We start from the raw sequence: 27,272 nt of genomic DNA on the forward strand, positions 1-27,272 counted from the left end.
TTAACTAGAGTGACTGCGGTAAAAGGTCGGCAAACAGACAGGCCACCGTCACTAACCGTGGGAAAAGCTAGAAATTCCTCCACATGTACAGTACATGGACATAAGATCACAGTGGTACAATTCTGTCGATTGCCGAAAGAAAATCTCTGACTTCCTCTATGTAAGATAAATAGTCATCTATGGAAAGCAAACCGCCGAAATAAATTGAGCAAGAACAAAAGCAAACGCCAAGCCGTCTATCGTAATGACCAAAACAGGCAAATCATCACACTGCGCATGCAGCGAACAGAGTCCAGAAAAATGGTATAAACAACGAATATTTACTAAGCCTCATCATCAGTATCCGGAGGCTTGGGGGTACCCTTGGGGCTATTGAGCCACTCAAGGTGGCGGAGACGACGACGGGTCTCACGCTCCTTCAGCTGGGCACGGGTCATCTTCTTCTTCTTTCTCGCCTTGAACTTGAGTTCTCCCTGTTCCTCGGCGCCAGAGTTGACGGCGGAGGCAGCAGCGGAAGCAGCCGCGCTGGTGGCGGTAGAGTTCACGGCGGTGCCGGCCTGGGGCGAGTTGGCCGCACTGTCTTCGAACCGGTCGAGCGACACGCCTGTGTTGGTACGCGCAACAATGCGCCCATCAGCGACGTGAAGCTGTTCGGGGCAGAGCGCGCCCACAAATTCCTCGTTGTGAGAAATCATGACCACACCACCCTTGAAGTCGCGGATGGCCACAGCCAAACCACCCAAAGAGTCACGGTCCAAGAAGTTAGTGGGTTCGTCTAGCACAAGCAAGTGAGGGTTGTTCCACATGGCTCCGGCCAACACAACCTTCACCTTTTGACCACCAGAGAGGCCAGAGATTTGGTTGTGGTTGGCGATCTCGGGATCCAAACCGACGTCCTCGAAGTGCTTCGAGATCTCAGGGGGTTCCAGGTTTCGGAATCCAAGACCCTCACGAGAAGCCTCGTGATCATCGAATTCCTGAACCAGCTTGAAGAAGCCAAGTTCAAGCAGGGTCTCACGGGAGATCATAGTGTTATGCTTGGGAAGGAGACCAATCCATTTACTATGGTATCTGTTAGCGGGGGGCGCGCGGAGACTAGTAGGCAGCGATAACTTACACTTCGTACTGGAACGACTTCTTCCACTTTTGCCGACCCATAAGGGCCTCAATGCGACGGGGACCCCTGCCATCCTTGAGGTCGACCGGCTTCTCCAGCTGAGCCTTATCTTCCTCGGTAAGAATACGGGTCTGCTTCAGGTAGACCTCGCGGTCGTCACCGTTAGCATAACGCCACTGGAGGTACTGGCTAGGTGTCTTCTCAAGATGCATCTCCACGTGCTCGAGAGCGTGCTGCTTAATATAACCGATACGAAGGTTGGGATGTTTCTCGACTTTGCCAGTTTGGGGGATGGTCTCTCCCGTAAGCATCTTGATGAAAGTAGATTTACCAGCACCGTTTCCTCCAATGATGGCAACACGGGAGGACAGCGTCAGGGTGAGGGATGCGTCAGTCAAGGATGGCTTGGTGGCCCCGGGATAGGTGTAGGAACAGTTGGTCATCCGGAGAATGGCACGGGTCTGGGACTTGATACCGGACAGAATACCAGGGGGAGGGAACTTGAACTGAACAGCGCTGGCAGACAAGGTGTAATAGCTCTTTCCTTCGGGCTTCTGCTTGACGAAAGCAGCCAGATTACCCTTGTAGCACACCAGCTTCTTGTTTTCGTAGTGATAAATATCCGTGCAAACTTCGTCCAAGAATCCCGAGTCGTGACTGACAATCAAACTGGTGATATCCGTGTGCTTCTTGAGGTATTCCTGCAACCACTTCACATTGGCAACATCCAAGTGGTTAGTAGGTTCGTCCAGGAGTAGAACATCCGCCTTCATGAGCATGGCACGGGCCAAAGCAAGCTTCATCTTCCAACCACCAGAGAGTGACCCAACACGCTGCGACTGGCGGCCCTCTGGGCCATCAGTGAAGCCGAATTCGAGAAGCACCTGGCTGATATGCTCCTGACCAGCCTCTGCAATCTTGGGGTCTTTGGAAACGTATTCAATGATGCTCAGGTCAGCATCCTCGCCTTGGTTGTGCTCGACAAAGCAGGTTCGAACAACATCCTGCGGGGGGAAGCCCTCCAGCTTTTCGTTGGCGATACTGCGCATGAGAGTAGACTTGCCAGCTCCATTGCGACCACAAAGACCATAACGGTGACCCTTCAGCAAGCGGAGGTTAGTGTGGTTGAGAAGCAGCATTCCACCGTAGGCGAGGGAAAAGTTGGCGTTGACAATCTCGACCTCATTAGGATCATCGGGCTCGGGCTTTCCAAACTTGCGGTGATCTTCCTCAATGAAATGTGCCTGAAGAGCGGAGGCGACCGCGTCATGTTTATCCTCCAATAGCAAACCACGCAGGTAGGGGGCGACGCAGACCGGGATACGGTCGTGCATGCGGCAATTCACATCTTCACGGACCATCTCCGCGATGTAAGTCTTACCGAGCTCAAAAAGTGTATGCGCCTCGGGCACAGCAAGGCCGCCGTTGGCCTGAATCTGGGCATCCAAAACGGCGAGAACCTCATCGGGAGTTGTCTTGGTGACAGATCCAGCGTGGACATTGCTGTCGCTCATGGCCTTCTCCATGACGTTCAGTGCGCGGGTAGCAAGCTCTCGGACTTCCGGGAGGGAAGCACGATCCTTGACGGCCTGTACACCGGGGATGAGCTTGGGCAAGAACGTACGTGCCTCGGAGGGATCATGCACGAGTTTTGTTAGGTTCTCCACGACCACGACAGTACGACGCAAAGTCTCTTGGGGCGTTGTTGGGGCGTTCAAGGAACGCTCCAGCAACGGGGTGAGCAAAGCCAGGACGGGCGAGGTAACAATGGCGACGAAAGTAGTTTGCGACAAGGCATGGATGGCATCCTGTAGGGTCTTCTCGGATGGCTGCTCCATGGTCTTGATCAAAAGAGGGATCCGGGGGGTAACATCATCGTTGGACAACAGAGTGGTAACCGCGTTCATGGCCTTGCAAGCCCGCTTAGCCACTTCAGCCTTCAGGTCGTGCATGCCGGACTCCACCAGAGGGATCAAGTCTTTCAGAGTCTTGCCCATTGCCTCCCGCAGTATATCCTTCTCGCGTTCTTCTTCCATAGTTCCGTTACCCATCTGGGCCTTGACGGCCATCTTCTCGATGAGAGAGTATGCGCCGACAAAGCCCTGCCACTTACCAGTGCCGCGACTGAGATAAGCAGAAAGGGCGGGGAGGAGACCATTGGCCATCGATTCGGGCTTGAGGCAGGCAAACAAGGCATCGATTGCATACTGAGCGGCGTCGCGAACCACGGCGCCCTTGTCGGCCAACGCATCGAGGGCAACGCCAAGAACGCCGCCATCTTGAAGGAGGAATACGACTTCGCTGAGAGGGTGTTCGCGGGGGAAACGTTCGAACAGAGCGCCGATGATCAACATAGCACTCTCACGGCGAGCGCCATTCTTCTTATCGCTCGCCGCCTTCTTGACTTGCGACAAGATGTCATACTTCTGAAAGCCGAGGCAGCCGACACTTTGAATCAACAAGTTGGTCAAGGCATAGGAGGCATCAAGAGATTGCTGGGAGGTCTCGGCGGTAAAGATGGTGTTGAAAAGGGACGAAACCTCCTCCGGGGTGGGAGGGACGGTCGATGGGGTCTTGGAAACAGCGGTAGCCATGGCTGTAGGTTCGGAATGAGGCATTCTCTTGTATATATGGCGATCTTAAATAAAGTGCGTCACTCGCCGGAGTGTGTGCTTTCGCTTCAACCTTTGCACTAAAGTCCGTAAGCCACTAAAGCGGCGTGGTCGGATGGAAAATTGAAAATACCACAAAAGAGAAAAGAAAAGTACAAAGAAGAAATCTACACGAAATTCAAAACTTTTTGATGAAAATCCAAACGTCCGATCGGCCTCTGGACGAGGATCCGTCTTCAACACAACAACAGGGTATATGAACAAGAGAAAGGAAAGAGGGGAGAGTGAAGAGACGAGAGGAAAGGGGAAAAAAATCCAGGCCGAACTGGAAAGAAAGATCACTCACTGATAATGATGGCGGGGCGGCGATTATTTTTTTTTGGGCCGCTGATAAGTTCCCTTGTGATTGGGCGCGGGTGAAAATCTCTGCCTGAGGCGCAGGGGAACCGGGTTTGCACCAATCATAATACACCGCCTTTGCATGGGCCCTGATTGTTGGCTCAGCCCCCGTTGCCGCTGACAGCCTGAGGCATCAGTGGCTGGTAAGAGTCTAGCCAGGTGCCGGTTGTGGCGGTGCACGCTTGGCGTGACTGCCTCAGGCAAGACTCTATTTCACCCCAAAGTAGGCTATTCCACATCGGGATTACCCCGCACGCCGGATCCGCCAACCCGCGGATATCGTCACGGGTACGGAGTCTCTCATCCAAACAATCAAAACACCACGTAATCTATGTTGGAGAGGAGGAGCCGAAATTTATATACCCTCCCTCTTACATTCTGGAACACATCTATATGCTTCTTTTTACCCGGTGTAGTTCAAACGTCTATGCTATCCCACATACTCTGAATTAAACAATCATCCCGTATGCCGATGATCAACTATCAGCTTATCCCGAAGCATATGGTCCATCACATCCCTTGAGAGGAATGGAATACCCGACCCTCGGCAACAACTACAACAACGACAACAACAACAAATATTCATAGGGTTCAAGAATATAGCGAAATGATGTATTTTTGTTCTGTATAATTATATCGTAGAAGTTAGAGCCATGTATTTTACTAACAATTACTTCCTTCCATCCGACCGTGAGGAAGAAGTGGTGTGATGAGACCTCAAGAAGAATGATGGGTGTTGGTTAGACTCTCCGCATGCAGCCGTTGGATTGCCTCGGCACCTTCCCTGTCACCTTCACCGTTCCTCCGCGGCCAACCGGGCCATCAAATCGGTCTGGAGTGCAAGGGGGGCCCTCGGCGTATAATTCGTGCTCCCTCCTTTCGCTGTTTTTCTTCTCTTCCTTGTGTACCTTCACTCTAAAATTTAAAAACTCCCATCGTCCTCCCCGATAGAATTCGACACCAAAGCCTGTTCTGGTTGCCAGTGTTCCTGTGTTGAGTGTAATTCTACGGGTCTTTTCTCCACCACAAATAAAAAAAAAACCACACACCATGGCCATGTCCATGCGAACCACCCGCCATGCTACCAAGCTGGCTCAGGTTAGTTCCCGATCGCAACTGGTATCACCCTAATGCAGAGACTAAATCTAGCCATTGTGACAGTCTTCACGTCTATTGGCTCAGTATACCTCTCGTAGATCTTATGCGACGGCGGAACCCGATCTGAAGTCCGCCCTGAAGTCGGTCATCCCCGCCAAACGGGAACTCTTCCAGCAGGTGAAACAACAGGGTGACGAGGTGATTGGTGAGGTCAAGGTGGCCAATGTCATTGGTGGCATGCGTGGTCTCAAGTCGATGCTCTGGGAGGGCTCGGTCCTCGATCCCGATGAGGGGATCCGCTTCCACGGCAAGACCATCAAGGACTGTCAGAAGGAGCTCCCCAAGGGTACTTCCGGCACCGAGATGCTGCCCGAAGCCATGTTCTGGCTCCTCCTGACAGGCCAGGTTCCCTCGACCAGCCAGGTGCGCGCCTTCTCGCGCGAATTGGCCGAGAAGTCCCACCTCCCCCAGCACATCCTGGACCTCATCAAGTCCTTCCCCCGCGACATGCACCCCATGACGCAGCTCTCGATCGCCGTCGCTGCCCTGAACACCGAGTCGCAGTTCGCCAAGGCCTACGAGAAGGGTCTGAACAAGGCCGACTACTGGGAACCCACATTCGATGACAGCATCTCCTTGCTGGCCAAGATCCCCCGTGTCGCCGCCTTGGTCTTCCGCCCCAACGAGATCGACGCTGTCGGCACCCAAGCTCTCGACGTGACCCAGGATTGGTCTTACAACTTCGCCGAGCTGCTCGGCAAAGGTGGCCAACAGAACCAGGACTTCCACGATTTGCTGCGTCTGTACCTGGCTCTGCACGGTGACCACGAGGGCGGTAACGTGTCCGCCCACGCTACCCACTTGGTTGGAAGCGCCCTGAGCGACCCCTTCCTGAGCTACAGCGCTGGTCTTTTGGGTCTTGCCGGACCTCTGCACGGTCTTGCTGCCCAGGAAGTCCTGCGGTGGATCCTGTCCATGCAGGACAAGATCGGAACCAAGTTCACTGACGAGGATGTCCGTACCTATCTCTGGGACACCTTGAAGTCGGGTCGTGTCGTCCCTGGCTACGGTCATGGTGTCCTCCGCAAGCCTGACCCCCGCTTCGAGGCTCTTATGGACTTTGCTGCCACTCGCCCTGATGTTCTGGCGAACCCTGTCTTCCAATTGGTCAAGAAGAACTCCGAAATCGCCCCTGGTGTTCTTACGGAACATGGAAAGGTAACTGATGATGTCAGCTTTGTCCAAGCTACCTGTGCTAACGATACACTAGACTAAGAACCCTCACCCCAACGTCGACGCCGCCTCTGGTGTCCTCTTCTACCACTATGGATTCCAGCAGCCCCTCTACTACACCGTCACCTTCGGTGTCAGCCGTGCTCTGGGCCCTCTCGTCCAGCTCATCTGGGACCGTGCCCTCGGCCTGCCCATTGAGCGTCCTAAGAGCATCAACCTCCTGGGCCTGAAAAAATGATTGACGAATTCCAATCCCGGCGTGTAAAACATGTTTGAATGATAGCGTATTTTGATATCCGCAATGAACGTGTGTTCTTTCTTTGTTAAAGGTTAGCCTTTGTTCTCTTGCCTGCAGGGATTGATTTCCCTGCATCTAGCCATATGCCCATTTGCATAGACGTTAGATAGACTTTTAGAGAATAGAACTATATTGAGTTTTCTGCTTTCCTCTGTCTTCTCTTTTCCTTTTCTAATTTTCCCGGAATGATGTAACCTTTATGTATTAAGGCCATCCGTCCTCGCCATGATGTTTCACTAGCTGGAAGAGCATTTTTATGAGTAAGACTACTGTTTCACGTTGGGATTTCTAAATCAAGGATCTTTTCGAATTTTTCAATTTGACCCTTTATATGTAATCCCTATGTATATATTTCGAGACTGGGTATCCTGTATGGGCTATTTACAATTAATCCCGATGTTTTCCAATTGATTGATATGAGGCTCAATGATAGTGAAAGCGAGAGCGCAAAAAACAGAAATAGTGATGTCATAGAAGCTTATTATCGGATGTCAGGCCGCTTACTATTGCTCTACAGTCAACGGTAGGGAAAGACTTGATAGACACTTTCACCACGCCACTGTTTCAGGTATTCTTATGCTACAATGTGGTTGATAGTACCTTAGAAGCCATTGACTCACAAGGTAGCTTTCCTTTTCTCAAGGTATCAGAAAGCATTAACTCTTATGACTTCTCTGTTTTTTGACAATGGTTACGGATGGGTATAGTCCACCCCGTGCTCAGCTATTGTTTCACAGGTGTCCCGGGTAGGGCTTCCGCCGGTCCGTATTATTAAGGGATTCATTGAATGAAGCTAGTGGAACCTTACCTATCGTACGAAGGTTCCATGCAGAAGAGGCGTACAGTGCGTATGTAGAAGATACGAAATTGCAGGGCGCTCAAAATGACCAAATGGTGATTGATAGACTGGAGATTTAGAGCTGGGAATGTGACTATCCATCCTAAATAGCTGACAAATTCACTACGAGGAGATAGCTCCGAATGGAATATAAGGTACCTCTACAGCCTTCAGACCGAGAGTCCTCTCACCTCTCTACTCCAGGATCTATGAAACAAGAGTGCAACTGAATATTCTCTTGCTTGATTTCATAGCAAATAACAACTGAGCGTCTATCTTCAACGAAAATGTTGTTCCTCCCCGTTTTAACCTTCTTCATGATCTTGGTCTCCACTGCCCTTAGCCAATCCGTCGACGGCATTTCATCTCGCAGCATCGGAGTCCTCCAGATTGTCAACAGTCTATCCGCCCCAATTTATGCCTGGTCAGTGGCCGATAAAGAAAGCAGCATGTATACGCTTTCTGCCAAGGGTGGTACTTACGAGGAAATATGGCGTTTGAATCCTAAAGGGGGCCGCATCTCTGTCAAAGTGTCAACAAAGCCTGACCTTACAGCGAAGGATGTCATACAATTCGAGTATGAAATGAGCGGCGATAAGGTCTATTGGGATGTCTCATGCGCTGACCTCCACCAACCCTCTGAGTTCACCAAGCGTGGCTTTTCCGTTCAGCCCTCATCTAATGACTGCCCCTCCATCAGCTGCGCTGCCGGTGATGAGCAGTGTTCTCAAGTTCATCCTTGGTCAGAAGCAACACATAGCTGCTCTCTCATCACGTCCTTGACGTTCCAGCTTTAAAGCCACCGATACCATGTGATGGATTGGAGAGTGACTTCTTCTTTGTCTTTACTTTTCGCCAAATGGCTCTGAATACGACTAGGGTTATAGTTGACCTAAATCCGGATGGAGGGACGAGACCTTGTCTCTGGAAGATACGCGTTGAGCGACGTATCTTGAATGAACAGTTGCTGAATCAAGTATGACTTTCCATTGGCAGTTGAGTAGGCACCTAAATTAAGAGACCTACATCCACAAAGATGCGCACATAGATAGACTTGTTGTACATTTTCCAGCCCCAATGAAATGACCCTAATTCGTAGTTGACTTTGGCTCCTTGATGCCTGAAGGCCTGAGGTGGACACCCCGTGTGGGGAGAAGAGGGACTAACCTGAAGCAGGTTAGCTCATAGTCGGCTTCCCGCGCACCATGTCCGTGTCCGTGTCTGTCGCCTTCGTCCCTCCGAGCAATTGACCGATGCGATATGTCACAAGCAATAAAGGCATAGGCTCAGCAAGATGAGTGATACAGTTAGAGCTCGCCGAATATTACGCAAAACCTTTGCGTGCGACGAATGTAAACGGCGGAAAGTTCGATGTTCCGGTGATGATACTTGCTCCAATTGTGTCAGAGATGCGAAAGCATGCCGATACTCGTCCCCGTCGCAAAAATTATCGTCACTTCAAAGGTGAGGCTATCTACCACGGGTTCGAACTATATTATCCGGCCTGCGTGCGTTAAACGGTTGGAATAAATTTGCTTATATAACCCACTCAAGGCGTCTTCAAGAATATGAACAACTTCGACAGGATATGGAGAAGGCCTGGAGGACGTATCTGCCTACAGTTGATTTGCAAGAAGCACTTCGAACTGTACGAGAGAGCCGCCAGGTAGCACCGGTAAATACAAACCAGGATACCAAGCTCAGTACTGAGGTGGAACACCATACTGAGCAACTGCCGACAAACTTCACCGAACACAGCAATGCAGAGGACTATGAATTTGACGAATCGCAAGACTTTGATAACTCAATCGACGGTATGGGCTTCTTAACTGCTGATCCGCATAAGGCTGGGTATACAGGACCGCAGTCTGGCATAGCTGCGTTGAAATTCCTGCAGTCTCTTCCATTGTACCTTCCACTGAACAGCGTGAACACGCCCTCGTCATTGGATGAGGATGATTTTCCCGCCGCGCGATCCCAGTCAATGGCTACAGTTAGCCGTTATATTGATGACTATTTCGCTCTTTATCATCCTGCGTATCCCATACTACATGAAGGGACTTTTCGTGCGCGAATATCAGGTAAGCCCTGTGCACGAGCTTGACATGTATCAAATTTACTAAGGCATTTTAGGTGCCCTGGCTAAACCGCGGGACGGTTCGTGGCCGCTATTATATAACACAGTCCTCGCCATCGGTGCATTCGTTGGCGATTCAAATGCGACTAAATGTGACATCCCTTTCTACAAGGAAGCGCGTAGACACTTAACGATGGATGTCCTCGAGAAAGGGTCTTTGAGCTACGTGCAAGCTATTGTTATAATGGCTAATTACTTGCAAAAGCGCAACAAGCCTAACGCGGGGTTTATTCTTATTGGCATCGGCTTCAGCATGGCTCTTGCTATCGGCTTGCACCGCGAGTTCGGCATGCCAAGCACGTCACCTTTTACCATGGAGATCCGCCGACGCGTTTGGTGGACGCTGTTTGTCTTCGTCTCTGGGGCTCAGCTGACTCTCGGGAGGCCCGCAGTGTCCTTAGTTGGAGTGAACATTCGCCTCCCAGCGAACCTGGATGACCAGGATATTGCGGTTGATATGGAGCATTTGCCTGAGTGCAAGCCTGGGCCCACTATCACGTCTGCTCTAATTGCTCAAGTGAAGTTAGCTAAGATTGCAAATGCCGTTCAGGTGGAGCTTCTCACGCACCACGTTCCAAGATATGAGAAAGCTGTGAAACTGGAAGAGAGTATCGGGAATTGGTGGAAAGACCTGCCCGCATACTTCCACCAAGATGTCAACCTGGAACCACATTTGGAGTTGCCCAAGAGGGTTCTTTTATGGAGATCTTTTCACCTGCGTATCGTTCTGAACCGGCCCTTTTTATTCGAAGCTATAGCTACACGATCAGCCATCAGTACATCGGAGGGCCCGATCAAGTCGTGTCTCGCTGCAGCTGACGAATGTGTCACATCTATATGTGGATTCCTCAATCATACGGATAGTAGGAAACGGGGTCTCGCATGGTATGCAACATATTGGTTGATCACAGCGAGCTTTGTGCAGGCCACCTGTTACATCTATAGCCCCACTCATACAATGTCACCGTCATGGAAGGGGCATCTCCAACAGGCTGTGGACTGCCTTGAGAGTCTTGGGTCATCGCATGATATGGCGTTCCGCGCACGGAATGTATTACAGAAGCTCCTCGGTGAGACATGATACCTACCCATCTTCCTGTTCATAGTTCGTCACGGTTGTCAAGGGTTCAAGGCTAACATGATGCAGAACAAGGTCATGCTGTTGACTTAACTCAAAATAATAGCCCGAATCCAACAACGGCCTTGTCACGCCCTTCTCGTACCCTTTGGGCCCCACCGCCAGGTGCTCAAAATCAAGCAATATACAACCCGTTATCGATGGGGCTAGAGGATAGCTTTACGTGGTATCCACAAGGCATGTCTAATGCGGAACTCCTAGATGCGGCAGGAGGCTTCATGATTCAAAATTTCTTCGAGGGCTCAGAAGGACATTCAGGAACGAGTCCATGGATGCCAATGTGATCTACCGTCCGCTTAACACATGAACCTTGGCTATGGCCATATTGTACGTCTTTCCATCTAGAGACCGTGGGCTCGGTCAGCAACTTACCGATGCGGGCACATCGATTACTGAAGTATGCACTTATCTGACACATTAGCTAGAAGGATATGCATAGTAGCACACGGTGGACAGTATACCATTTGAACGGGTGATTTATTCTATAAACATAGATCGCTCGTTGCTATGCTGTATCGAGAACTACGCAAAGGGAAAGCTGTTTTGATGGACAATAGGCAGTTGTACGGATTCCAGTCACGCGGTTGAGGTACAATCGCATCCTATGATGGACTTGCAACATGAGTACTCCCTTCAATATGCTCCACCGATGAATTTTTCGCTACGAAGATTTGCTCTGCAGCGGCAGCTTCACCTTCTGCGAAATAGCCTTCCAGGCCGAAAAGCCGATTCATATCCTCGAGCGACCGATTCCTTGTCTCAACTGTATACCAACGTCAGCAATCAAATAACCGGTTGCAGATCGAACCAAATCCTCCCACCTAGCGCAAAGTGGACAAAAGCCAACGCGATTACACATATAGCGGCATAAATAACGTACAGACCCCACCCGATTGCATCTGCAATGGGTGGTGAGGCCTGGGCTACGATATAGCACATGGTCCAATTAGCGGAAGTTGCAAGTGCGTTGCCCTTCGCACGCATGGACAGTGGGAATATTTCTGACGGATATGTCCACGCTGCGACACCCCAGCTAATGTTAAAGAAGATATAGAACAGATACGGAAAGACCACCATGGCATAATTTCCCTTTGATCCAGGGTTCTCACCCGCGCGCCATTGCAATACTGCGATCCCGACCATGGCCAACATCATGCCGACGGTTCCGATTTGGAGCCATACCTTTCGGCCCAGACGGTCAAAGGAGAAGATGGGTATCCATGCACTGACGAACAGCGCGATCCCAACACCTCCTGTCGCCAAATTTGCGGTGCGTGGATCGGTGATCCCCCCCTTTTCGAATAATGTCGGCGTGTAGTAAAGTATTGAATTTGTCCCAGTGACTTGCTGGAAGCCTTGAATCCCACAACCGAGGAGAGTTAACCGCAGGATAGGGAGTTTAAACATTCCTCTCCAGGATGCTTTTGTGTGCTTCTCCAGGCGCATTGTTTCCTGGATCTGCTCGAGTTCTGTCGCTGCAGCCTCTGGGCCATGTAGTCTAATTAGAACCTCGCGAGCACAGTCATGTCGGTCCTGAGTGACAAGCCATCGTGGACTTGGCAAGACCCAGAGCCAGCAACCTATCCCCAGAACAATAGCGGGGAGAATTTGGATTGCCAAGGGAATGCGCCACCAGTCTTTTGTTGGTAGGTAGTTGAACCCATAGTTCATCCAGAACGCACACAGCTCACCAGTGCATAGAACCATTTGCTCTATTCCAATCAATCTTCCTCGGAGGGTTGGGGGAGCGATCTCCGATTGATATAGAGGTACCCCTGCTGCACACCCTCCGACACCATAGCCTAAGACGATGCGGCCAATTATCTGTGTGTTTGTCAAAAACATGGTATCGATGGGCAAAAGGCTGGCTGTTTACTATTTGGACAACCGTGTATGACGCAGCTTGCAAGACTGCACCGATAATAAAGACGATACTCGCAATAGCCAACATCCTCTCACGGCCATACCGATCCGATAGACTACCGGTAGACATGGCGCCAATGAAGCAGCCTATATCGTACATTGAAACGATGGCACCGGTTACCCCTGAGTGGCAATCAACCATTAAATACCCACCATATGAAATTGAAGTTGATGGTATCGAACATACATGAATTCTTAGGATGCATTAAATCGTTAAACCGTTGATCGGCAACAATAACACCCATCACTCCTTGGTCGTAGCCAAATAGCAGCGCACCTAGGGACACAAATGCAGCCAGTTTGTATACATACCATGGATCCCTTTGCCGAGGTGCAGAGGGATCCATCCCCGCTGGTGGGCGTATCAATTTCGTTTGTTGGAGTGACCACATTTTTGATTTTGATCGACCTGGTCACTTTGCGAAACAAAGATCCTTTACATCTTCGCCGGAGCTTCATGCGATATATATACTCCACGATTTGAAGTAATCCACGAAATCTGGGGTGAAGCCGTCCGGGGTAAGTAGTAGCTCTGCAGCGATATCTTGGACTTACTTCCCCACGTTGTGTCGGGGAAGGTTGTTCGTCTTCGGCGATATGTCCGAGCTCGTATCCACTTGAGGGACACCCCGCCAACCCATTTGTACATCAGCTGCTCGGAGATAGAAGCGAGAAACCTTATTCTATGTGGATCTTTTATCACGCCTCTTGGGTATAGAAGTTGCATCGTGTGTGTGTATGGAAGAAGTCCTTATTCGGACTGCTGGACCCCGCATAAATAATCGACTAGGAGTAGGAGAATATAAGTACTAGACTATCTACTCTATCTACTTGTTCGAACCTCAAGTACGGCCTACCCAAGCAAGCATTAAGTTCAGCAAAGAACATCACAAGCCCTAAACACTATGTCCCTCACTGGAAAGGTTGCCCTAGTCACAGGCGGTGCGAGAGGAATCGGTGCGGGAATAGTTCGTGCTTTAAGCGAACAAGGAGCAAAGGTATGTCGACTACCCAACCTACCTACTTTGTTCATCAATAGAGTTCTTACGAAGAACAGGTCGCATTCAACTATGTTTCCCCATCGTCACGCACAGCTGCAGAATCTCTTGTCGAATCCTTACGGAACGACGGCCATAAAGCATTCGGCATACAGGCCGATCTGGCCGATATCAAGGCCCCAGCGACCCTTGTCTCCGCGGTTTTGTCTGCGTTTCAAACCACCCAGATCGATATCCTCGTCAACAATGCCGGAGCGGGCGACAACAGACCCCTAGAAGAAGTAACTCTTGAAAGCTATAACAGGCTCATGGATATCAACGTCCGCGCTGTGGTCTTCATGACCCAGGCAGTTCTGCCTTACATCCCCCGCGGTGGCCGCATCATTAATCTCTCATCCATCTCCGCGAGAGGCGGCTACCCAACACAGTCTGTCTACGCGGCTACCAAAGCCGCCGTTGAGGGTCTCACCCGCGTATGGGCTACCGAGTTGGGTCACAAGTATGGTGTCACAGTCAATGCTGTGAACCCGGGCCCTGTCGATACCGACATGTACCAGGCTGCCGGACCAGTCCATCTCGCCAGGATGGAAGAGCAGAACAAGAAGGTACCTGCCGGTCAGCGATGCGGCACGACTCAGGATATTGCGGATATTATTACGTTTTTGGCGGAGGAAAGATCGCGGTGGGTCACGGGGGATGTGATCTGTGCGAATGGCGGTATGCTGTATACTTGATATTGTGAAAAACACCTTTTCCCATATTGAAAAAGCTTCTACAATATATCTCAATTCTACTCAACCAAAACATCTACATGGCGTTAGGGCAGTGCCTTGAACATCTGATTCCTAACAACATATATCTATATCACATAGATGAGCCGAACTTCAAGCCGAAGGGTATTCAGTCTGTTAAATATCTGCGGTCCATCGGTACTAGTATAGAGTGGCTGTCTCGTTCATCCATTGTGTGTAGAACTTGGGCATTGATATAAGGAATGCTACCTTTTTCCTTTTTGTCTTAGGGAGAAGAGTTATTGTGAGTAGGTTACAGAAATGAACTATCACCTACAGACATACAATGAATCCTTGAAATTATTACTATACAATCATCGGCCTTTCCATCTTTAATATATCCAAAATCAAAAGGGATTGACTCACTTAATTTCCATCTTCTTTAAAAAGAGACTCGTTCCCCTTCATATAGACCGTCTAACAATCAGTCAGGATACAAATTTACCGCCATAGCCTAAATAAACGCTACTTTGTCGAGCTACCTAACAATCCCAATCCAACATCCCGAGAAATCTTCTCTCGTTGTTCTCCATGGAAGACTAAAAGATAGAGAAAAGAGAGACAGAGAAAGCCCAGAAATAAGATGTGTAGATAGCACTGAGAGAGTGAGTGAGGCTGGTCTCTCGCAAATAGACCCGACGCACGTCTGGAATAGGTTGGTTCGTTATTCATATTTTGTAGTATGATAATCATTTGTAACAGACGAGTAGCATTCAAGGATGTGGACGGTCGTCCTGCTCTCTGAGAAATGAACCTCTAGAATTGTGCACCCTCCACTCCTGGGGGTGCGACTTTGCGCAGACCAGAATATCTATATAAGTTTGGCCATCGCAATTCTCTACTTCTTCATTTGCTCCCAGCTCGCAAAGCTTATCAATCGCTATGGTCCTAATGTTTCGCGCAGCTTTGTGCAAGGGAGACGTACTAATATGAGGCTCTTCTAATTTAACCCGGTGGAAAGCCAGCCATGCAATAAATAATGAGACATAATAAGACGAATAAAAAGGCAATAAAAAGAATTTAACACATCTTCATTTTTATACACCCCCCAAACCAACGACTAATTCAACTTTCACTCTATTAAACAAGACATTATTCCCGGAAACCATGTCTAATCATCCAAAATCTGCACTTTAATAGCCTTCGAAGCAGGATTGCTCGCTGTCTCAAAGGCCTTGATCCCATCCTCCAATGCAAATCGATGCGAAACCAACGGTTTCAAATCAATGATTCCTGCAGCGACGAGACCAATTGCCTTCGGGTAGATATCGTGATATCTATACTGCCAGCGGAGATCTATCTCTTTGGCGGAGAGATGCATAAAAGGGATGGTTTGGAAATCCTTGCCGACGCCGATCACGAAGACGGAGCCGCCGAAACGGGTGGACTGTTTTGGCAGGAAGGTTTAGTTACTTTGTTTTGCGTATTGAGGACAGGAGAAAGATGGGCCTACATAGATTCCAGCATGGATACTAGACTCCACACCCGTGCATTCAATGACCAATTTCGCCTCTTGGCCTAAAGTCTCGACGATTCTGCCCGCCAGGGCCTTGGGAGTGTCTTCTCTCGTGACTTGCACTGGTCGTACGCGGGGAACTAGTTCCTTTGCCTTTGCAAGACGGCCTTCGTCTAAGTCTGTAATGACGATGGGTTCTGCGCCTGCTGCGTTGGCGGCGAGTAGAGTAACAAGACCGATGGGCCCGGCCCCGCAGATCACCAGGGGATCAGCAAGACGGAGTCCGGATCTATCGATTCCTGCTAGGGCAACGGTCAAGGGTTCCAGAAGGGCACCTTCTTCGAAAGAGATGTTGTCGGGGATATGGTGCAGCCATGCCTCGGGGTGGACGTGGTATCGACGGAGAGTGCCGTGGTGAGGTGGCGTGGAGAAGAAGACCACGTCCGGGCAGGCGTTGTATTGGCCGGTTCGGCAGAAGTAACAGGTGGGTTTGGAGCAGGGGACACCGCATTCCATGGCAACTTTGTCGCCTGTTTGGAGTGGTCAGTATGTATGTTTTTCTCATGCGTGGGGGTGAACGAGGGTCTGTGTTTCGATAGATGCCTTACCGGGCTTGAACCGAGTTACATCCTTGCCGACCTTGAGAACTACTCCGGCACTTTCATGGCCTAGACCGTTGTCCCCTGTTACGACCATATCTCCGATGTGGCCATGTTTCCAGAAGTGTACGTCGGAGCCACAGATTCCAGTGGCACGGACGTGGACGAGACACTCATGGGGTTGGATCTCGGGGATGTCTGATTTGACGAGACGGAGGTCGTTGGCGGGGCTGGTATGGATGGCATGGTTGTAGGGTTTGCGGTCGAGGATATCCATCTTGTAGTTCGGTATGACTGTGATTGAGCTTGTTTGTTGTTTCTTGAATGGTCATACAGGAGCTACTTATATATCTTGCTTTGGAGGCCGAAAATTGGAGAACTTGACGAGTTGGCAGATTGGAGACGCTTCTCCATCATCAAGTAGGATGGCTCTTCGGACGTACCACCGAATGGGTGGGTTACTGGCCAATATTCGTGCTCTCATCCTGCAGAAGATCATGTGTTGTTGATCTGTGAGCCAAGTAATGATTGTCAGGGCCTGCGATTCTAAGTCATTCGTGAAATGCGATTCGGGATCATCTCCGAAGAGGGAACAAGCATAAAGTTCCCGGTTACTGTGGACGATTTACCACTTCGGAACTTCCCCGATGCATCACATCACAACATGGCCTTTTCGGTAGGTCTATCCATAGTGAACAGCTGGTTGGGGGTGAACACGTACTGCCAGCCCTAGTTAATAGCATTGGTCTAGACTTGCCCCGCAACAAATGGCTACCAAGTGGGGTGCTAGTTGCATATGCAGAAAACTAGACGATTCTCAACAAGCATCCGAGGCTCTTCTAAGGATTCCAATTATTCGATTCGTTATTCGTCTTAACACTTCTGCAACCCATTGGTACTGGATAACGTCCACCAGCCCGCCGGACGGCCGAACTGATGTGTAAGATAATATTACCGCGGACTTTCACCTCGTACCTTGTACAACGAGGATACCATTGTCGATATAATCAGTGATATCTACCATGTCTACTTTGCAGCTGAATTCCATTTTTACTTAGAAGGTTGCCAGGCCCCCGCTCCAAGGTCGTGCTATTAATCAGGCCTTGTGTGAGGAACTTCATTTCAACACTGCGGTAACCTCGTTGATGAAACGACTGTTCTACATTCGGTACTCAGAAGTAGCGGCTTATATTGAGTTTATTCGCCCTTAATCCCGGGCATTCGTATATCTCGAACACTATGAGATACGTGGCGGTTCGTGTCCAGATCGTTTTAGTTATGAAGAGCCGAGGCTAGACCTTCTCCTTTAAAATACTCTCGCAGCATTCATACACCACATATCTTCCAGGATATTCTATTCAAAAGCTTTCTAAACCTAGCTGTAGAGTAACATGACTAGCCCTACATTAAAGTATCATTTGAGCGAGGGTGTGGTCGTTAATGAGATCCTAAAAGAGGTTAGTGTCGATGCAATCTTTGATATCAGATTTGCTTTGATGCTCCTATACGAAAGAAAGAACTGTCCTTGTATTTTTCAGTTGCAGACGCCTTCATGAAACTATAGATGCAAGACATTTATTACTACACTTAATGCAGTTCTCTTGCTTTTGTTTGGAAAACAACGCGAAGTCCGCTTGCAGACAAAACGGAGCTTTCACAAAGGGCCCATTATCCCGGATATAGTACTTTACGGGCGTGTCCAGCCATGGAGAAACCTCATTTATCTTCTTTTCCCTTTCATTAAATCTTTTCTTTGAAGATCAAATGCAGCGAGGGAGATATCGTGCGTAGTTCCTTGAATCTATCGAAGCAATATCAAGCATATAAACATGAACAATCTCCGATGCTTCAGTGAAATATCGGATTTCAACTCCGAACATCTATCCGCCTGTCATCATACCCTGATCTTCGTTCTCACTCACTGCTCTACTAGAAAGAAACATGAATCTCAAACTCTGGACCCTGTTTCTCTTCGCCACCGGCACATTGGCCAAATGTCGGCTAAGCGCCGAATATCCAGAATGCGAATGGAATGGCAGCGCGCCTTTCTGTAAAGGCGCAAAGGATGGTAGTAAGCTCTTCGCCAGCAAAGGGATGAAGTTCATTGTCGGCACTTCTTCATATGAGAGGTTGCCATACGATGTCAGTCAATCACCATGTAAGCATGACTTCGGTCATACTTGCCAACAGTTCTTCGAGAAAACCCTTTGGTGTAAACCGAAGGATTGATCTTTTGGTTCAACCCATGCGTATTCTCCTGTTTGTAGCTGTAGTTTGGGTTGGTGCTTCACTTCTCTTCATTTTTGTGATATGACCAGCTGACCTCTGGCAAATAGTAGATCCTCCGATATAAAAAGCCGGACAAGTCTAGTCTGGGCATAAGCTAGGATCATCATCCAACCTTTTATTGTTGTTATATCACTGTATCAACTAGCGGGTTTATGCACAATTGTCAGATGATCTTGTACCTCACCGTACGGGCTTTATGGTGGATGGAGACTAAGATGTGATGGGATTACAGTGATCGTCCTCTCAAGTCCAGAAAATTTCAGATAGCAACATGGCTGTATCGAGTACAGCGTTTCCCAAAATACTATGTCCATGACATACACTCCTCATTTGCTCTCAAACCCTAACGCTAAGAAAGCCTATGACGTGCCAGCCTCAATATAGCCAGTAGACTGTAACCAACCTTGTAAGCTATATCATACTAGGACTATAATTACAGATATCTGTCATATTCTGTTGTCCACCACGCCAATCTTGCACTTCTTCGAACTAACTGCGTTGACTTTCAACCCACCACTGCGTTCATTGCCCCCATATGCAGGTAAAGGCACATAAGTGTGATGTGTCGGAAGCACTTCAGAGTGACCCCGCATTTGTTGGCTGTCAATCGAACACCTCGATTTAGGACACGGTGTATCGCACTCACCATGAGTCCAAGAACACACCTCATTATTGAGGACGGAAATTACATGTGTATGCTCTGCAACCGAGAGTTTTCTACTGAAAGAGCATTGCTTCATCACTGCAGAGAAACCACTCGTCATTGCTGGTGTGAACGATGTGTTCGCATATTCCCCTCTCCATCAGCCAAGGCTCAGCACCTTCGGCAATCAAGCGCACACTATATCTGTCAGCTGTGCGCTCACAGACCGGACTTTACATCTGAGGATGAACTTGAAGACCATGAAATAGATCATCATCACCTTTGTGCTGATTGCGATCTTTACCACAATTCCGAGGAGCAGCTACGCCTCCACGATGTCGACGTCCATAACCTTTGTGTGGAGTGTGATGAATACTACTCTAGCAAAAACAGCTTACGGATGGTACATATGTTTAGTCTCCTTGACTCTTATAAGTAACTAACTTATAATTATAACTCAATATAGCACCAGCAAAAGCACCAACCTCGAGTTCTAGAATGTTACGGTCGTCGATGTAGCCAAACGTTCAAATCGATCTCCGGAATGCTGATCCATTTGGAATCAGGATACTGCGTATCGAGCTCGGCTGAGGACTATATCGACGATATAGCTCGCGAGTGTTACCAGAACCAAAAATACATCATGGATACTCTTGACGGCGGGTGGCTCTACTTCTGCTCTGCTTGTGACAAAGACTTTCCGTATCTCTCTGCTCTATGGCAACATTGCGAGGATTCCCTAAGTTGTTCGTATCTTCTCCGAGACCAGCAATGCTTAGCCAAGTTACAACGATATCTTTATCGTAAACTACGGTGATTACGCTATTTCATCGGAACCAGGCAAGTGTTGGTATAGTATTCAGTAAGTGTTGAGTCAACGAGTTAGATAGCATATATTTGGAGAATGGAGTGCTGAGCACCCTGAGCTGTTCCTCGTTGAGGGAACGAGCGGCACGAAGGTGTGAATGTGAAAAGACTCAGCTAATCCCATGATGCAACGGATGATTGTGCTCACTTGAGGGTTTCTGACCAGGTAAAATTACTTGAGACAGCGGTGGAGTATATCCAACTCCTCCAAGACCAATTCGAGGAGTTGAGAGTCTTGCTAACTCTGGGCACGCGATATTACCGAATTTAGACTCGGTGGCTGAGCATGTCGAACAGTGCGTCCGGTGCCGGCATCGAATGTGGAGAGGAACTGGCGCTTGATTCCTTGTCGGTAGATTCAGATGAAGCCAATGAGAAAGCTGTCCTCGAGTATCAGATCCTGGCTAGGGCCTATCAGAGGCCGTCTATGGCAGGTGGAATGGGATACATCCATTGTGCGAAGTATCAACTTGGACGGTGTCTCACGCCACAAGACTGTGTGGTAAACGGTTTGGCACTTACAATTAAGATTAGATCGTGGCCAAGAGGCTGCAATTCTGCCAAATGGGAACCGTGAGATTGACCACATGGATCGTGTCCGCACCGTTCCAAGCATTCGCCCATAAAGTAGCGTATTTGTGGGGTGGTTCACACACAGGCGAGTCATCGGGGCCTACATGGATTGGGAAGCATGACTCTGGGCAGCAGGCTTGGGCGATACTGGTAATTTGACAGCCGGACACGTGCTGGTATGCGGAGTTGGATTAGTCGGCGGACACTCAGTCCAGGAAGAACTTGGCAGCTCGGCGGAACTGGACTGTCTTGGTCTCTTGGCATCATGGTATGTAGAACGTTCAACTGGCTCAGGAGACACAGTAGGACTATAATGATGTTACGACTCATATAAAGGCCTGGACCGGATCGTTCTGCTGTCTTTCCCTCCCTGCCCTGCCATCAACATCCTGGAAAAGCGACGATTCGCCTTGGAGTCTCGCTTGTTGCGTGGCAACCGTCAGGATGGTTCTTCACCAATACGATTACATCTTCGCCATCGGGACGATATTCGCCTTTCTGGATGCCTGGAATATTGGCGCCAATGATGCCGCCAACTCCTGGGCGACGTCTGTCTCGTCGCGGTCGATCAAGCTCTGGCAGGCCTTGATTCTGGGATCTATCATGGAGTTTGCTGGAGCGTAAGCTTGCCACTGGCGTGCTATTAAATTCCCATATTTGGACCTTGTAGTGTTGACAGGATTCCATAGTGTCGGTGTAGGAGACAGTGTTTCTGATACGATCCGGACAAAAATCGTCGACGTCGATGTATTCGCCGAAAATCCTCCCCTCCTGATGCTTGGAATGTGCTGCGCAGTGGTTGGCTCAGCTATATACCTCAGTATCTGTACGAAAATGGGTCTTCCAGTGTCCACAACTCACTCCATCCTGGGAGGCGTCCTGGGAATGGGTATCGCGCTTATTGGAGCCGATAATGTTATCTGGTGGGGTGGTAATATCGATTCTGGAGTGGTACAGGTATTCCTTGCTTGGATTATCGCACCTCTGTTGTCTGGTGTGGCTGCTTCGTTGATCTTCTTGATCACTAAATATGGTATCCTGCTGCGTCGGAACTCTGCACTCAAAGCGTTGTATACTGTTCCGTTCTACTTCCTCCTGACCTCCGCCCTCCTGACTAGTATGTCTGCCCCCTTACCCGTATAGCCTTCTGTCCAGATTTCTGACATACCACAGTGCTTATCGTCTGGAAGGGTGGTAGCAGCAGGATCGACCTGGAGGGTGGTGAGATTGCTGGCACTGTGGTGGGTGTTGGTGCTGGTATCTCTGTCCTCTCTGCTATTTTCCTTTGCCCCTGGCTCTACCGCCGGGTCATCCTGAGCGACTGGCAACTCAAGCCCTGGCATATCATCCAAGGCCCTCTTCTCCTACGCCGTGGTGAAGTGCCTTCTCGCCCTGCGCATGTGAAGGCCGTTCGAAACTTCTATGAAGGCCACAAGACCCTGGATCAACTGCAAGCTGACCGATCTGGCGATGTCGAGAACAACAGTGAGCATTCCTCTCGCGATCCCAAGAGCGAGCCCCACGGTACTTCGAGCTCGGGTGATGATGCAGCTCATACGAACGGTGATGTTATCAACCTCTGTGGTCCCCGTCCTGAGGGAGTTTGGTATAGTCCTGCAGTTATGTTCTGGCTATTCAAGAAGGCCCTCTTCCGTGGTCTTGAGCAGGACATTGTTAGCGCCCAGAAGAAGGACAGCAAGCTTGCGGGTGACCTCGAAAAGACCCACGCACACTCCGACCACTATGATAACGAAGCAGAGTACATGTTTTCTTTCCTCCAGATTCTGACGGCCTGTACGGCCGCCTTCACCCATGGTGCCAATGATGTTGCTAAGTGAGACTTGCCCGAACTTCTCTAGGCCACCAACAGGCCAATGCTAACCATTCCTAGTGCTGTTGGTCCGTATGCCACCATCTATGCTATTTGGCGAAGTGGTGCCCTTGAAGGCGCCGAGACTCCTGTTCCCATCTGGATTCTGTAAGTCTTTCATCCATCTAACGTCAGGGAGTTCGCACGCTAACCCATATCCTCCAGTGTATTCGGTGGTGCTTCCATCACCATCGGTATCTGGACTTATGGCTATCACATCATGAGCTTCCTGGGTAACCGTCTGACCCTGCACTCTCCCTCCCGTGGGTTCACTATGGAACTCGGTGCGGCCATCGCTGTGATTATCGCCACCCGGCTGAGTATGTCGCCCTCTTGAAACCCTCGTCAAGCGTCGCTCACTAACGTGTCGTGCCTACAGGCCTCCCCGTCTCCACCACCCAGTGTATCACCGGCGCTACAGTTGGCGTTGGCCTGTGCAACGGCACCTGGAGAACGATCAACTGGAGAATGGTCGCCTGGATCTACATGGGCTGGATCATCACCCTCCCTTGCGCCGGTATCATCTCCGGCTGTCTAGTTGGCATCATCGTGAACGCGCCTCGCTGGGGTATGCCCTAGTCGTCGGGCTTACTTGGTGGACTTACCTTGCTATGGCAGTGTGGCTTGATCCATCGAACTTGTGTTAGTTCCTCCGGCCAGAACAAGATTAGATATCTTTATTTTGTCTGTTTCTCTCGGTGGTGAGCATGGAATGAGCGTCGTGATTCGACAACATAATCAACCTTGAGAATGTACATACACTGAACAATCACTTGTAGTCTCATATAAAGGCCAAAATTAATAATGTATTTCTAGAGACTGGTCCGCGGAGAACCTTAGAAAACAGCCATCCACCACTCTGCAACGTCTCAAACACACCATCAGGATCATACTTCAACGCAATATCCTTCAACCTATCCACAATCTCAGCCCCATAACTTGCCAATGGATCCTGATCCCGCGAAGCATAATTACAGTGCTGGAAGGGAGGATACATCCCGTTTACTTTTGCCGTCGTTTCAGCTGCGTCTACAATGTGACGCATAGCTTGGCGTACACGGTCTCCGTCTGCGGGGTTATCCAATCGGCCATCATTAGAAACCCTGGGCTTGATTAGCCAGTATATTATTGAAGAGTCAGAGTCAGGAGAGGTAATGTACATTGCTGACCGATCTCCTCCAGTCCTAGTGAGTTCCGCATAGACCCCTTACATAGTAGACTATAACATATCGCCACAGTAATCCCTCACAGTCAAGTACCACAGCATCTACATAATCCTGCAAAGTAGTAGTTAAGTAGGGATAGAAACGCTTCGAAAACGTGGCAGTCAACATATTAATCTATCCAGATTAGCTCACCCATCTACCTGTTTGCTATCCAGACAAGTGTCGCCACCTGCTCGAGTCAGATTAAGCAGGGATGCGCTGCGCCTAGACCCAGAACTGGTATAGACTGGATTGGACCCAAAATGGTGTCAAACTAAGCCTTGCGACTAAAGGGGCATCAGCGCTAGATCCGCTTTTACGAGGTCTGAGTATTCTGCAGAAAAAGTGCCTGGATTGTGGGTACTTCCATGATCTGCATTATTCCTATCTTGGGAGAAGTATGACAACATCACTGGTTAGACTTTAAGCCACATTGTCTTGACTCTTTTATGACATAATAAATTTGCCTCTCTGCTAACGGTTGCTATTGATGATTGTGATGGTGATGTGGGTGGTCGTGCTGCTTTTGCCACAATGCTGTGCTAGGTTTGCCTCTGTGGGGAGCTAGCTATAAAGGGGCTCAACATCGAGTTCGCTTGATAGTTCAAAGTCATGATTCAGGATCTATAAGCGAAAGCCAATTCCCAGATGGGTCTCCGGAACGCTCGCCCTTGGGATTAGTTGTTGATCGATCGGTATCGAAACACCCATGCCACCTCGAATACTCTCTATATACAGGAAAGGTCTATTCCACCCTCTAAGAAACGAAAAAGAATAATATACAATCATTAACCCATCCCAAACCCTCCCAAAAGCAACCCAATTACTCCCGCCAAGATTCCACCCTCAAAATAAACATACATACGTAATATAACTCGGTCCAATGCCGACTGGCTAATGCCTCTCAACCGTAACCTCCATAACTTTATGAATGCCCCTCTCCGGGTCCCCGACACTGGCAAACATGCCCTGATTGGTATTTCCCAGGATATGTTCTTCCGAGTCATTATCTGCTGTCACTTTCGATGATGATATCGTCGTTGTGTGCGGCGTGCTATTATCGTATGGCCGGGGGCTTCGGGGGATATCGAACCTGGCATCGTCGCGGCCAAGGTTGCTGAGAGCCAGTTTCCGACTGGAGGCTCGTGTTTGACGGTTTCCTGAGGTGAGGGGGTAGTCTTGTCCGGTTGGGCGGCGGCGGTAGGAACTGATGTTGGAGACGAAGACGCGGAAGTAAGGGCCGTAGGTTGGGACGCAGGCTATTATTACCTTTTGGTTGTGGAGTGGGGTGTTAGTTTGGGAGGAGGAGGTATTGGCTGGGGAGGGGACTCACTGCTAAGCTGGTCTCGATGATGGACCATAAAATGACCGGTTTACTATCCGTGTAGGTCTTGAGTCGTGCGATGGTGAAGATGCGGATTATTTGGATGATTGTTACGAAGAACCCGAGGGCGAATACGCAGCAGAGAGCGACCTGGGGGATTGAAGTTTTAACTTCCTCGATTCTTTGTATGCAAAGTAAGAGAAACCGGGATGGATTACCTTTTGTCGTTTTCCGAGTTGCAGGTTCCAGAGGACGGGGAGAGGGAGGGCGATGATGATGATGTCGAACCCTAGACTGGTTCCTGAATGGTCGTTAAGAATTGGACAAGCAATAGATGGATGGCATAAGTGAGAAATGCGAACCTGCGAGAGCTGGAGGGTTGTTAGTTAAACCCTCACACCAAGTGATCCATTAGTGATTACGCACCATAGTATGACTTCAGGGTATTGATACAAGTCCCGCTAAGGCTCGTATCCCATTGCATTGCGATCTGTGGTCGCGTCAACATCGTCGCCTACTGGTAGGTGTGGTCTTGATTCCATACCGGTTTGCACGGGAAGATAAAGAGGAAGGTGAAGATGACTTGGTTGATCGCCACGGCCACGATCGCAACGATAATGATGGTTCGGTACACCTTCACAAATCCACCGATACGAAGGTACGACGCCAGTAGCGAGACCTTAAACCCCAGCAAAGACATCGCGTATAACGGACCGCCAACATATTGGATCTGAACGAGCGAAACGTTAAGAGCGCTCATCCACGGCCCGGAGGGGCAGGCAGTCAGGAAACCAACACATACCTTACTGAATTCCTTCACATTGGCCGTGGGAAAGTACTCAGCATGAAGACCGAGACCCCATCGAGTCTCTGTGGCCGTTGTTAGGGATCTAGTCTTTCTTGTTCTTTTTCCAACCACCATAGAAGACCACTCACGATATATACTACTCACACCATATCCGGTGACCATGAGCGCACTGTAAAGAGCGGCATAATCATCCAGCCATAATGCTCTCTTGGTGTGAATTCGGATGTAGAACCGCAGGGCAACAGCTAGAAGGGCTGCGATCGCGAACACCAGACATATGGCAATAACTTGGCCAAAATCACTGTGTGGATCGGGCTTTTCGAGATTGTACACCCAGCCCATGGTGTTGAAACAGTGTCACAACTTCAACAACTCATGTCAATTGCAGAATGGGGGCTAGACCGGGGGGGATAAAGATGCCAGGGAGGCTTTAGTGGTGCACATTCTAAAATGAAATTGATTGTTCAAAGTTTCAATTTTTTTTTGACCTGCTCATTTCATACCAAGGTTCAATAACAATCTCGCTCTGCACTCACTAGTTGCAGCAGAACGCCACCAGAGATTAACTCTCTCCACCACGAGGAATACTAAAATGTGCACCCCTGCAGCTGCAACTCGAGCTGAGCCAGTCTTCTGGAAACAAAAGCAAGGGGGGGGGGCCGTGTGTGAGTGCCCTGAATAGTTGGTATGTTGCTTAATGGGTCCCTAGTGTAAAGTTTGAGCCTGATGTATGGGGCTATGGGGCGGATAATCATCTGTTCCACTGGCATTTCGATTAATGGTGTTCAAATAGTGGCTTGGGATTTCCAGGGTCGGATTTCTCCGGTGGAGGGAGGAGTAAGTGTGTTACGTATAAATTGCTTCCCGTGACTGTGTCGACCCTATTTCTCGGCGTGCCAATAGTTGGACTGTGGACACACGCGGAGTAGAGTATATGCGATCTTGCTATAGGAATCGGAATACAAGAGTCAAGAATGTATGAAGCTAGTATTCAAAATTATTCAATGTATGACGTAGCGTAGTTATGGAATTGCAACCTCGCCGCCCGCCAGGATA

General features: G+C 49.4%; 9 protein-coding genes across 9 annotated transcripts; 5 read left to right on the forward strand and 4 right to left on the reverse strand.

Annotated features, from left to right (window-relative positions):
• Positions 1-323: 323 nt before the first annotated feature.
• BDV38DRAFT_271512 (putative mRNA-nucleus export ATPase (Elf1)) lies at positions 324-3,711 on the reverse strand (the record flags this gene model as incomplete). The annotated part of the gene is made up of 2 exons (XM_032057328.1): positions 324-1,062; positions 1,118-3,711. The coding sequence occupies 2 exons, from the start codon at positions 3,709-3,711 to the stop codon at positions 324-326; spliced, it is 3,333 nt and encodes a 1,110-aa protein (XP_031913213.1).
• A 1,302-nt stretch (positions 3,712-5,013) lies between these two features.
• On the forward strand, positions 5,014-7,063 carry mcsA (putative citrate synthase Cit1). The gene is made up of 3 exons (XM_032054649.1): positions 5,014-5,226; positions 5,290-6,444; positions 6,497-7,063. The coding sequence occupies exons 1-3, from the start codon at positions 5,179-5,181 to the stop codon at positions 6,695-6,697; spliced, it is 1,404 nt and encodes a 467-aa protein (XP_031913214.1). The 5' UTR covers positions 5,014-5,178; the 3' UTR covers positions 6,698-7,063.
• Positions 7,064-7,679: 616 nt separating this feature from the next.
• BDV38DRAFT_247337 (uncharacterized protein) lies at positions 7,680-8,635 on the forward strand. The gene has a single exon (XM_032054650.1). It carries the CDS (start codon positions 7,883-7,885, stop codon positions 8,390-8,392), a length of 510 nt encoding a protein of 169 aa, XP_031913215.1. The 5' UTR covers positions 7,680-7,882; the 3' UTR covers positions 8,393-8,635.
• Positions 8,636-8,822: 187 nt separating this feature from the next.
• BDV38DRAFT_90062 (putative C6 transcription factor) lies at positions 8,823-11,453 on the forward strand. The gene is made up of 5 exons (XM_032064107.1): positions 8,823-9,059; positions 9,150-9,676; positions 9,729-10,802; positions 10,880-11,197; positions 11,296-11,453. The coding sequence occupies exons 1-4, from the start codon at positions 8,890-8,892 to the stop codon at positions 11,152-11,154; spliced, it is 2,046 nt and encodes a 681-aa protein (XP_031913216.1). The 5' UTR covers positions 8,823-8,889; the 3' UTR covers positions 11,155-11,197; positions 11,296-11,453.
• Positions 11,454-11,472: 19 nt separating this feature from the next.
• Positions 11,473-13,645, reverse strand: BDV38DRAFT_293152 (sugar porter family MFS transporter; the record flags this gene model as incomplete). The annotated part of the gene is made up of 4 exons (XM_032062185.1): positions 12,981-13,645; positions 12,747-12,916; positions 11,692-12,694; positions 11,473-11,633 (listed from the first exon to the last, which is right to left on the reverse strand). The coding sequence occupies exons 1-4, from the start codon at positions 13,183-13,185 to the stop codon at positions 11,473-11,475; spliced, it is 1,539 nt and encodes a 512-aa protein (XP_031913217.1). The 5' UTR covers positions 13,186-13,645.
• A 53-nt stretch (positions 13,646-13,698) lies between these two features.
• On the forward strand, positions 13,699-14,735 carry BDV38DRAFT_293154 (SDR family NAD(P)-dependent oxidoreductase; the record flags this gene model as incomplete). Its single annotated transcript, XM_032062186.1, has 2 exons — positions 13,699-13,791; positions 13,851-14,735. The coding sequence occupies 2 exons, from the start codon at positions 13,699-13,701 to the stop codon at positions 14,523-14,525; spliced, it is 768 nt and encodes a 255-aa protein (XP_031913218.1). The 3' UTR covers positions 14,526-14,735.
• Positions 14,736-15,693: 958 nt separating this feature from the next.
• On the reverse strand, positions 15,694-16,914 carry BDV38DRAFT_271517 (NAD(P)-dependent alcohol dehydrogenase; the record flags this gene model as incomplete). Its single annotated transcript, XM_032057329.1, has 3 exons — positions 15,694-15,969; positions 16,036-16,568; positions 16,647-16,914. 3 exons carry the CDS (start codon positions 16,912-16,914, stop codon positions 15,694-15,696), a joined length of 1,077 nt encoding a protein of 358 aa, XP_031913219.1.
• A 4,539-nt stretch (positions 16,915-21,453) lies between these two features.
• Positions 21,454-23,458, forward strand: BDV38DRAFT_271518 (inorganic phosphate transporter; the record flags this gene model as incomplete). The annotated part of the gene is made up of 6 exons (XM_032057330.1): positions 21,454-21,629; positions 21,699-22,126; positions 22,183-22,843; positions 22,901-22,987; positions 23,045-23,199; positions 23,259-23,458. The coding sequence occupies 6 exons, from the start codon at positions 21,454-21,456 to the stop codon at positions 23,456-23,458; spliced, it is 1,707 nt and encodes a 568-aa protein (XP_031913220.1).
• Positions 23,459-24,572: 1,114 nt separating this feature from the next.
• BDV38DRAFT_293160 (putative integral membrane protein (Pth11)) lies at positions 24,573-26,558 on the reverse strand (the record flags this gene model as incomplete). Its single annotated transcript, XM_032062187.1, has 6 exons — positions 24,573-25,353; positions 25,418-25,558; positions 25,627-25,702; positions 25,927-26,138; positions 26,211-26,278; positions 26,345-26,558. 6 exons carry the CDS (start codon positions 26,556-26,558, stop codon positions 24,979-24,981), a joined length of 1,086 nt encoding a protein of 361 aa, XP_031913221.1. The 3' UTR covers positions 24,573-24,978.
• Positions 26,559-27,272: the final 714 nt, after the last annotated feature.

This window comes from Aspergillus pseudotamarii (genome assembly GCF_009193445.1).
Source record: "Aspergillus pseudotamarii strain CBS 117625 unplaced genomic scaffold BDV38scaffold_29, whole genome shotgun sequence".
NCBI lineage: Eukaryota > Fungi > Ascomycota > Eurotiomycetes > Eurotiales > Aspergillaceae > Aspergillus > Aspergillus pseudotamarii.

Excerpts from the sequence above, each read along its gene's own strand:
- mcsA (XM_032054649.1), top strand. The coding sequence starts at position 5,179 with ATGGCCATGTCCATGCGAACCACCCGCCATGCTACCAAGCTGGCTCAG. Across the intron at positions 5,227-5,289 it reads ATGCTACCAAGCTGGCTCAG|TCTTCACGTCTATTGGCTCA; the intron begins GTTAGTTCCCGA and ends CCATTGTGACAG. Across the intron at positions 6,445-6,496 it reads TTCTTACGGAACATGGAAAG|ACTAAGAACCCTCACCCCAA; the intron begins GTAACTGATGAT and ends ACGATACACTAG.
- BDV38DRAFT_247337 (XM_032054650.1), top strand. The coding sequence starts at position 7,883 with ATGTTGTTCCTCCCCGTTTTAACCTTCTTCATGATCTTGGTCTCCACT.
- BDV38DRAFT_90062 (XM_032064107.1), top strand. The coding sequence starts at position 8,890 with ATGAGTGATACAGTTAGAGCTCGCCGAATATTACGCAAAACCTTTGCG. Across the intron at positions 9,060-9,149 it reads AAATTATCGTCACTTCAAAG|GCGTCTTCAAGAATATGAAC; the intron begins GTGAGGCTATCT and ends AACCCACTCAAG. Across the intron at positions 9,677-9,728 it reads TTTTCGTGCGCGAATATCAG|GTGCCCTGGCTAAACCGCGG; the intron begins GTAAGCCCTGTG and ends AAGGCATTTTAG.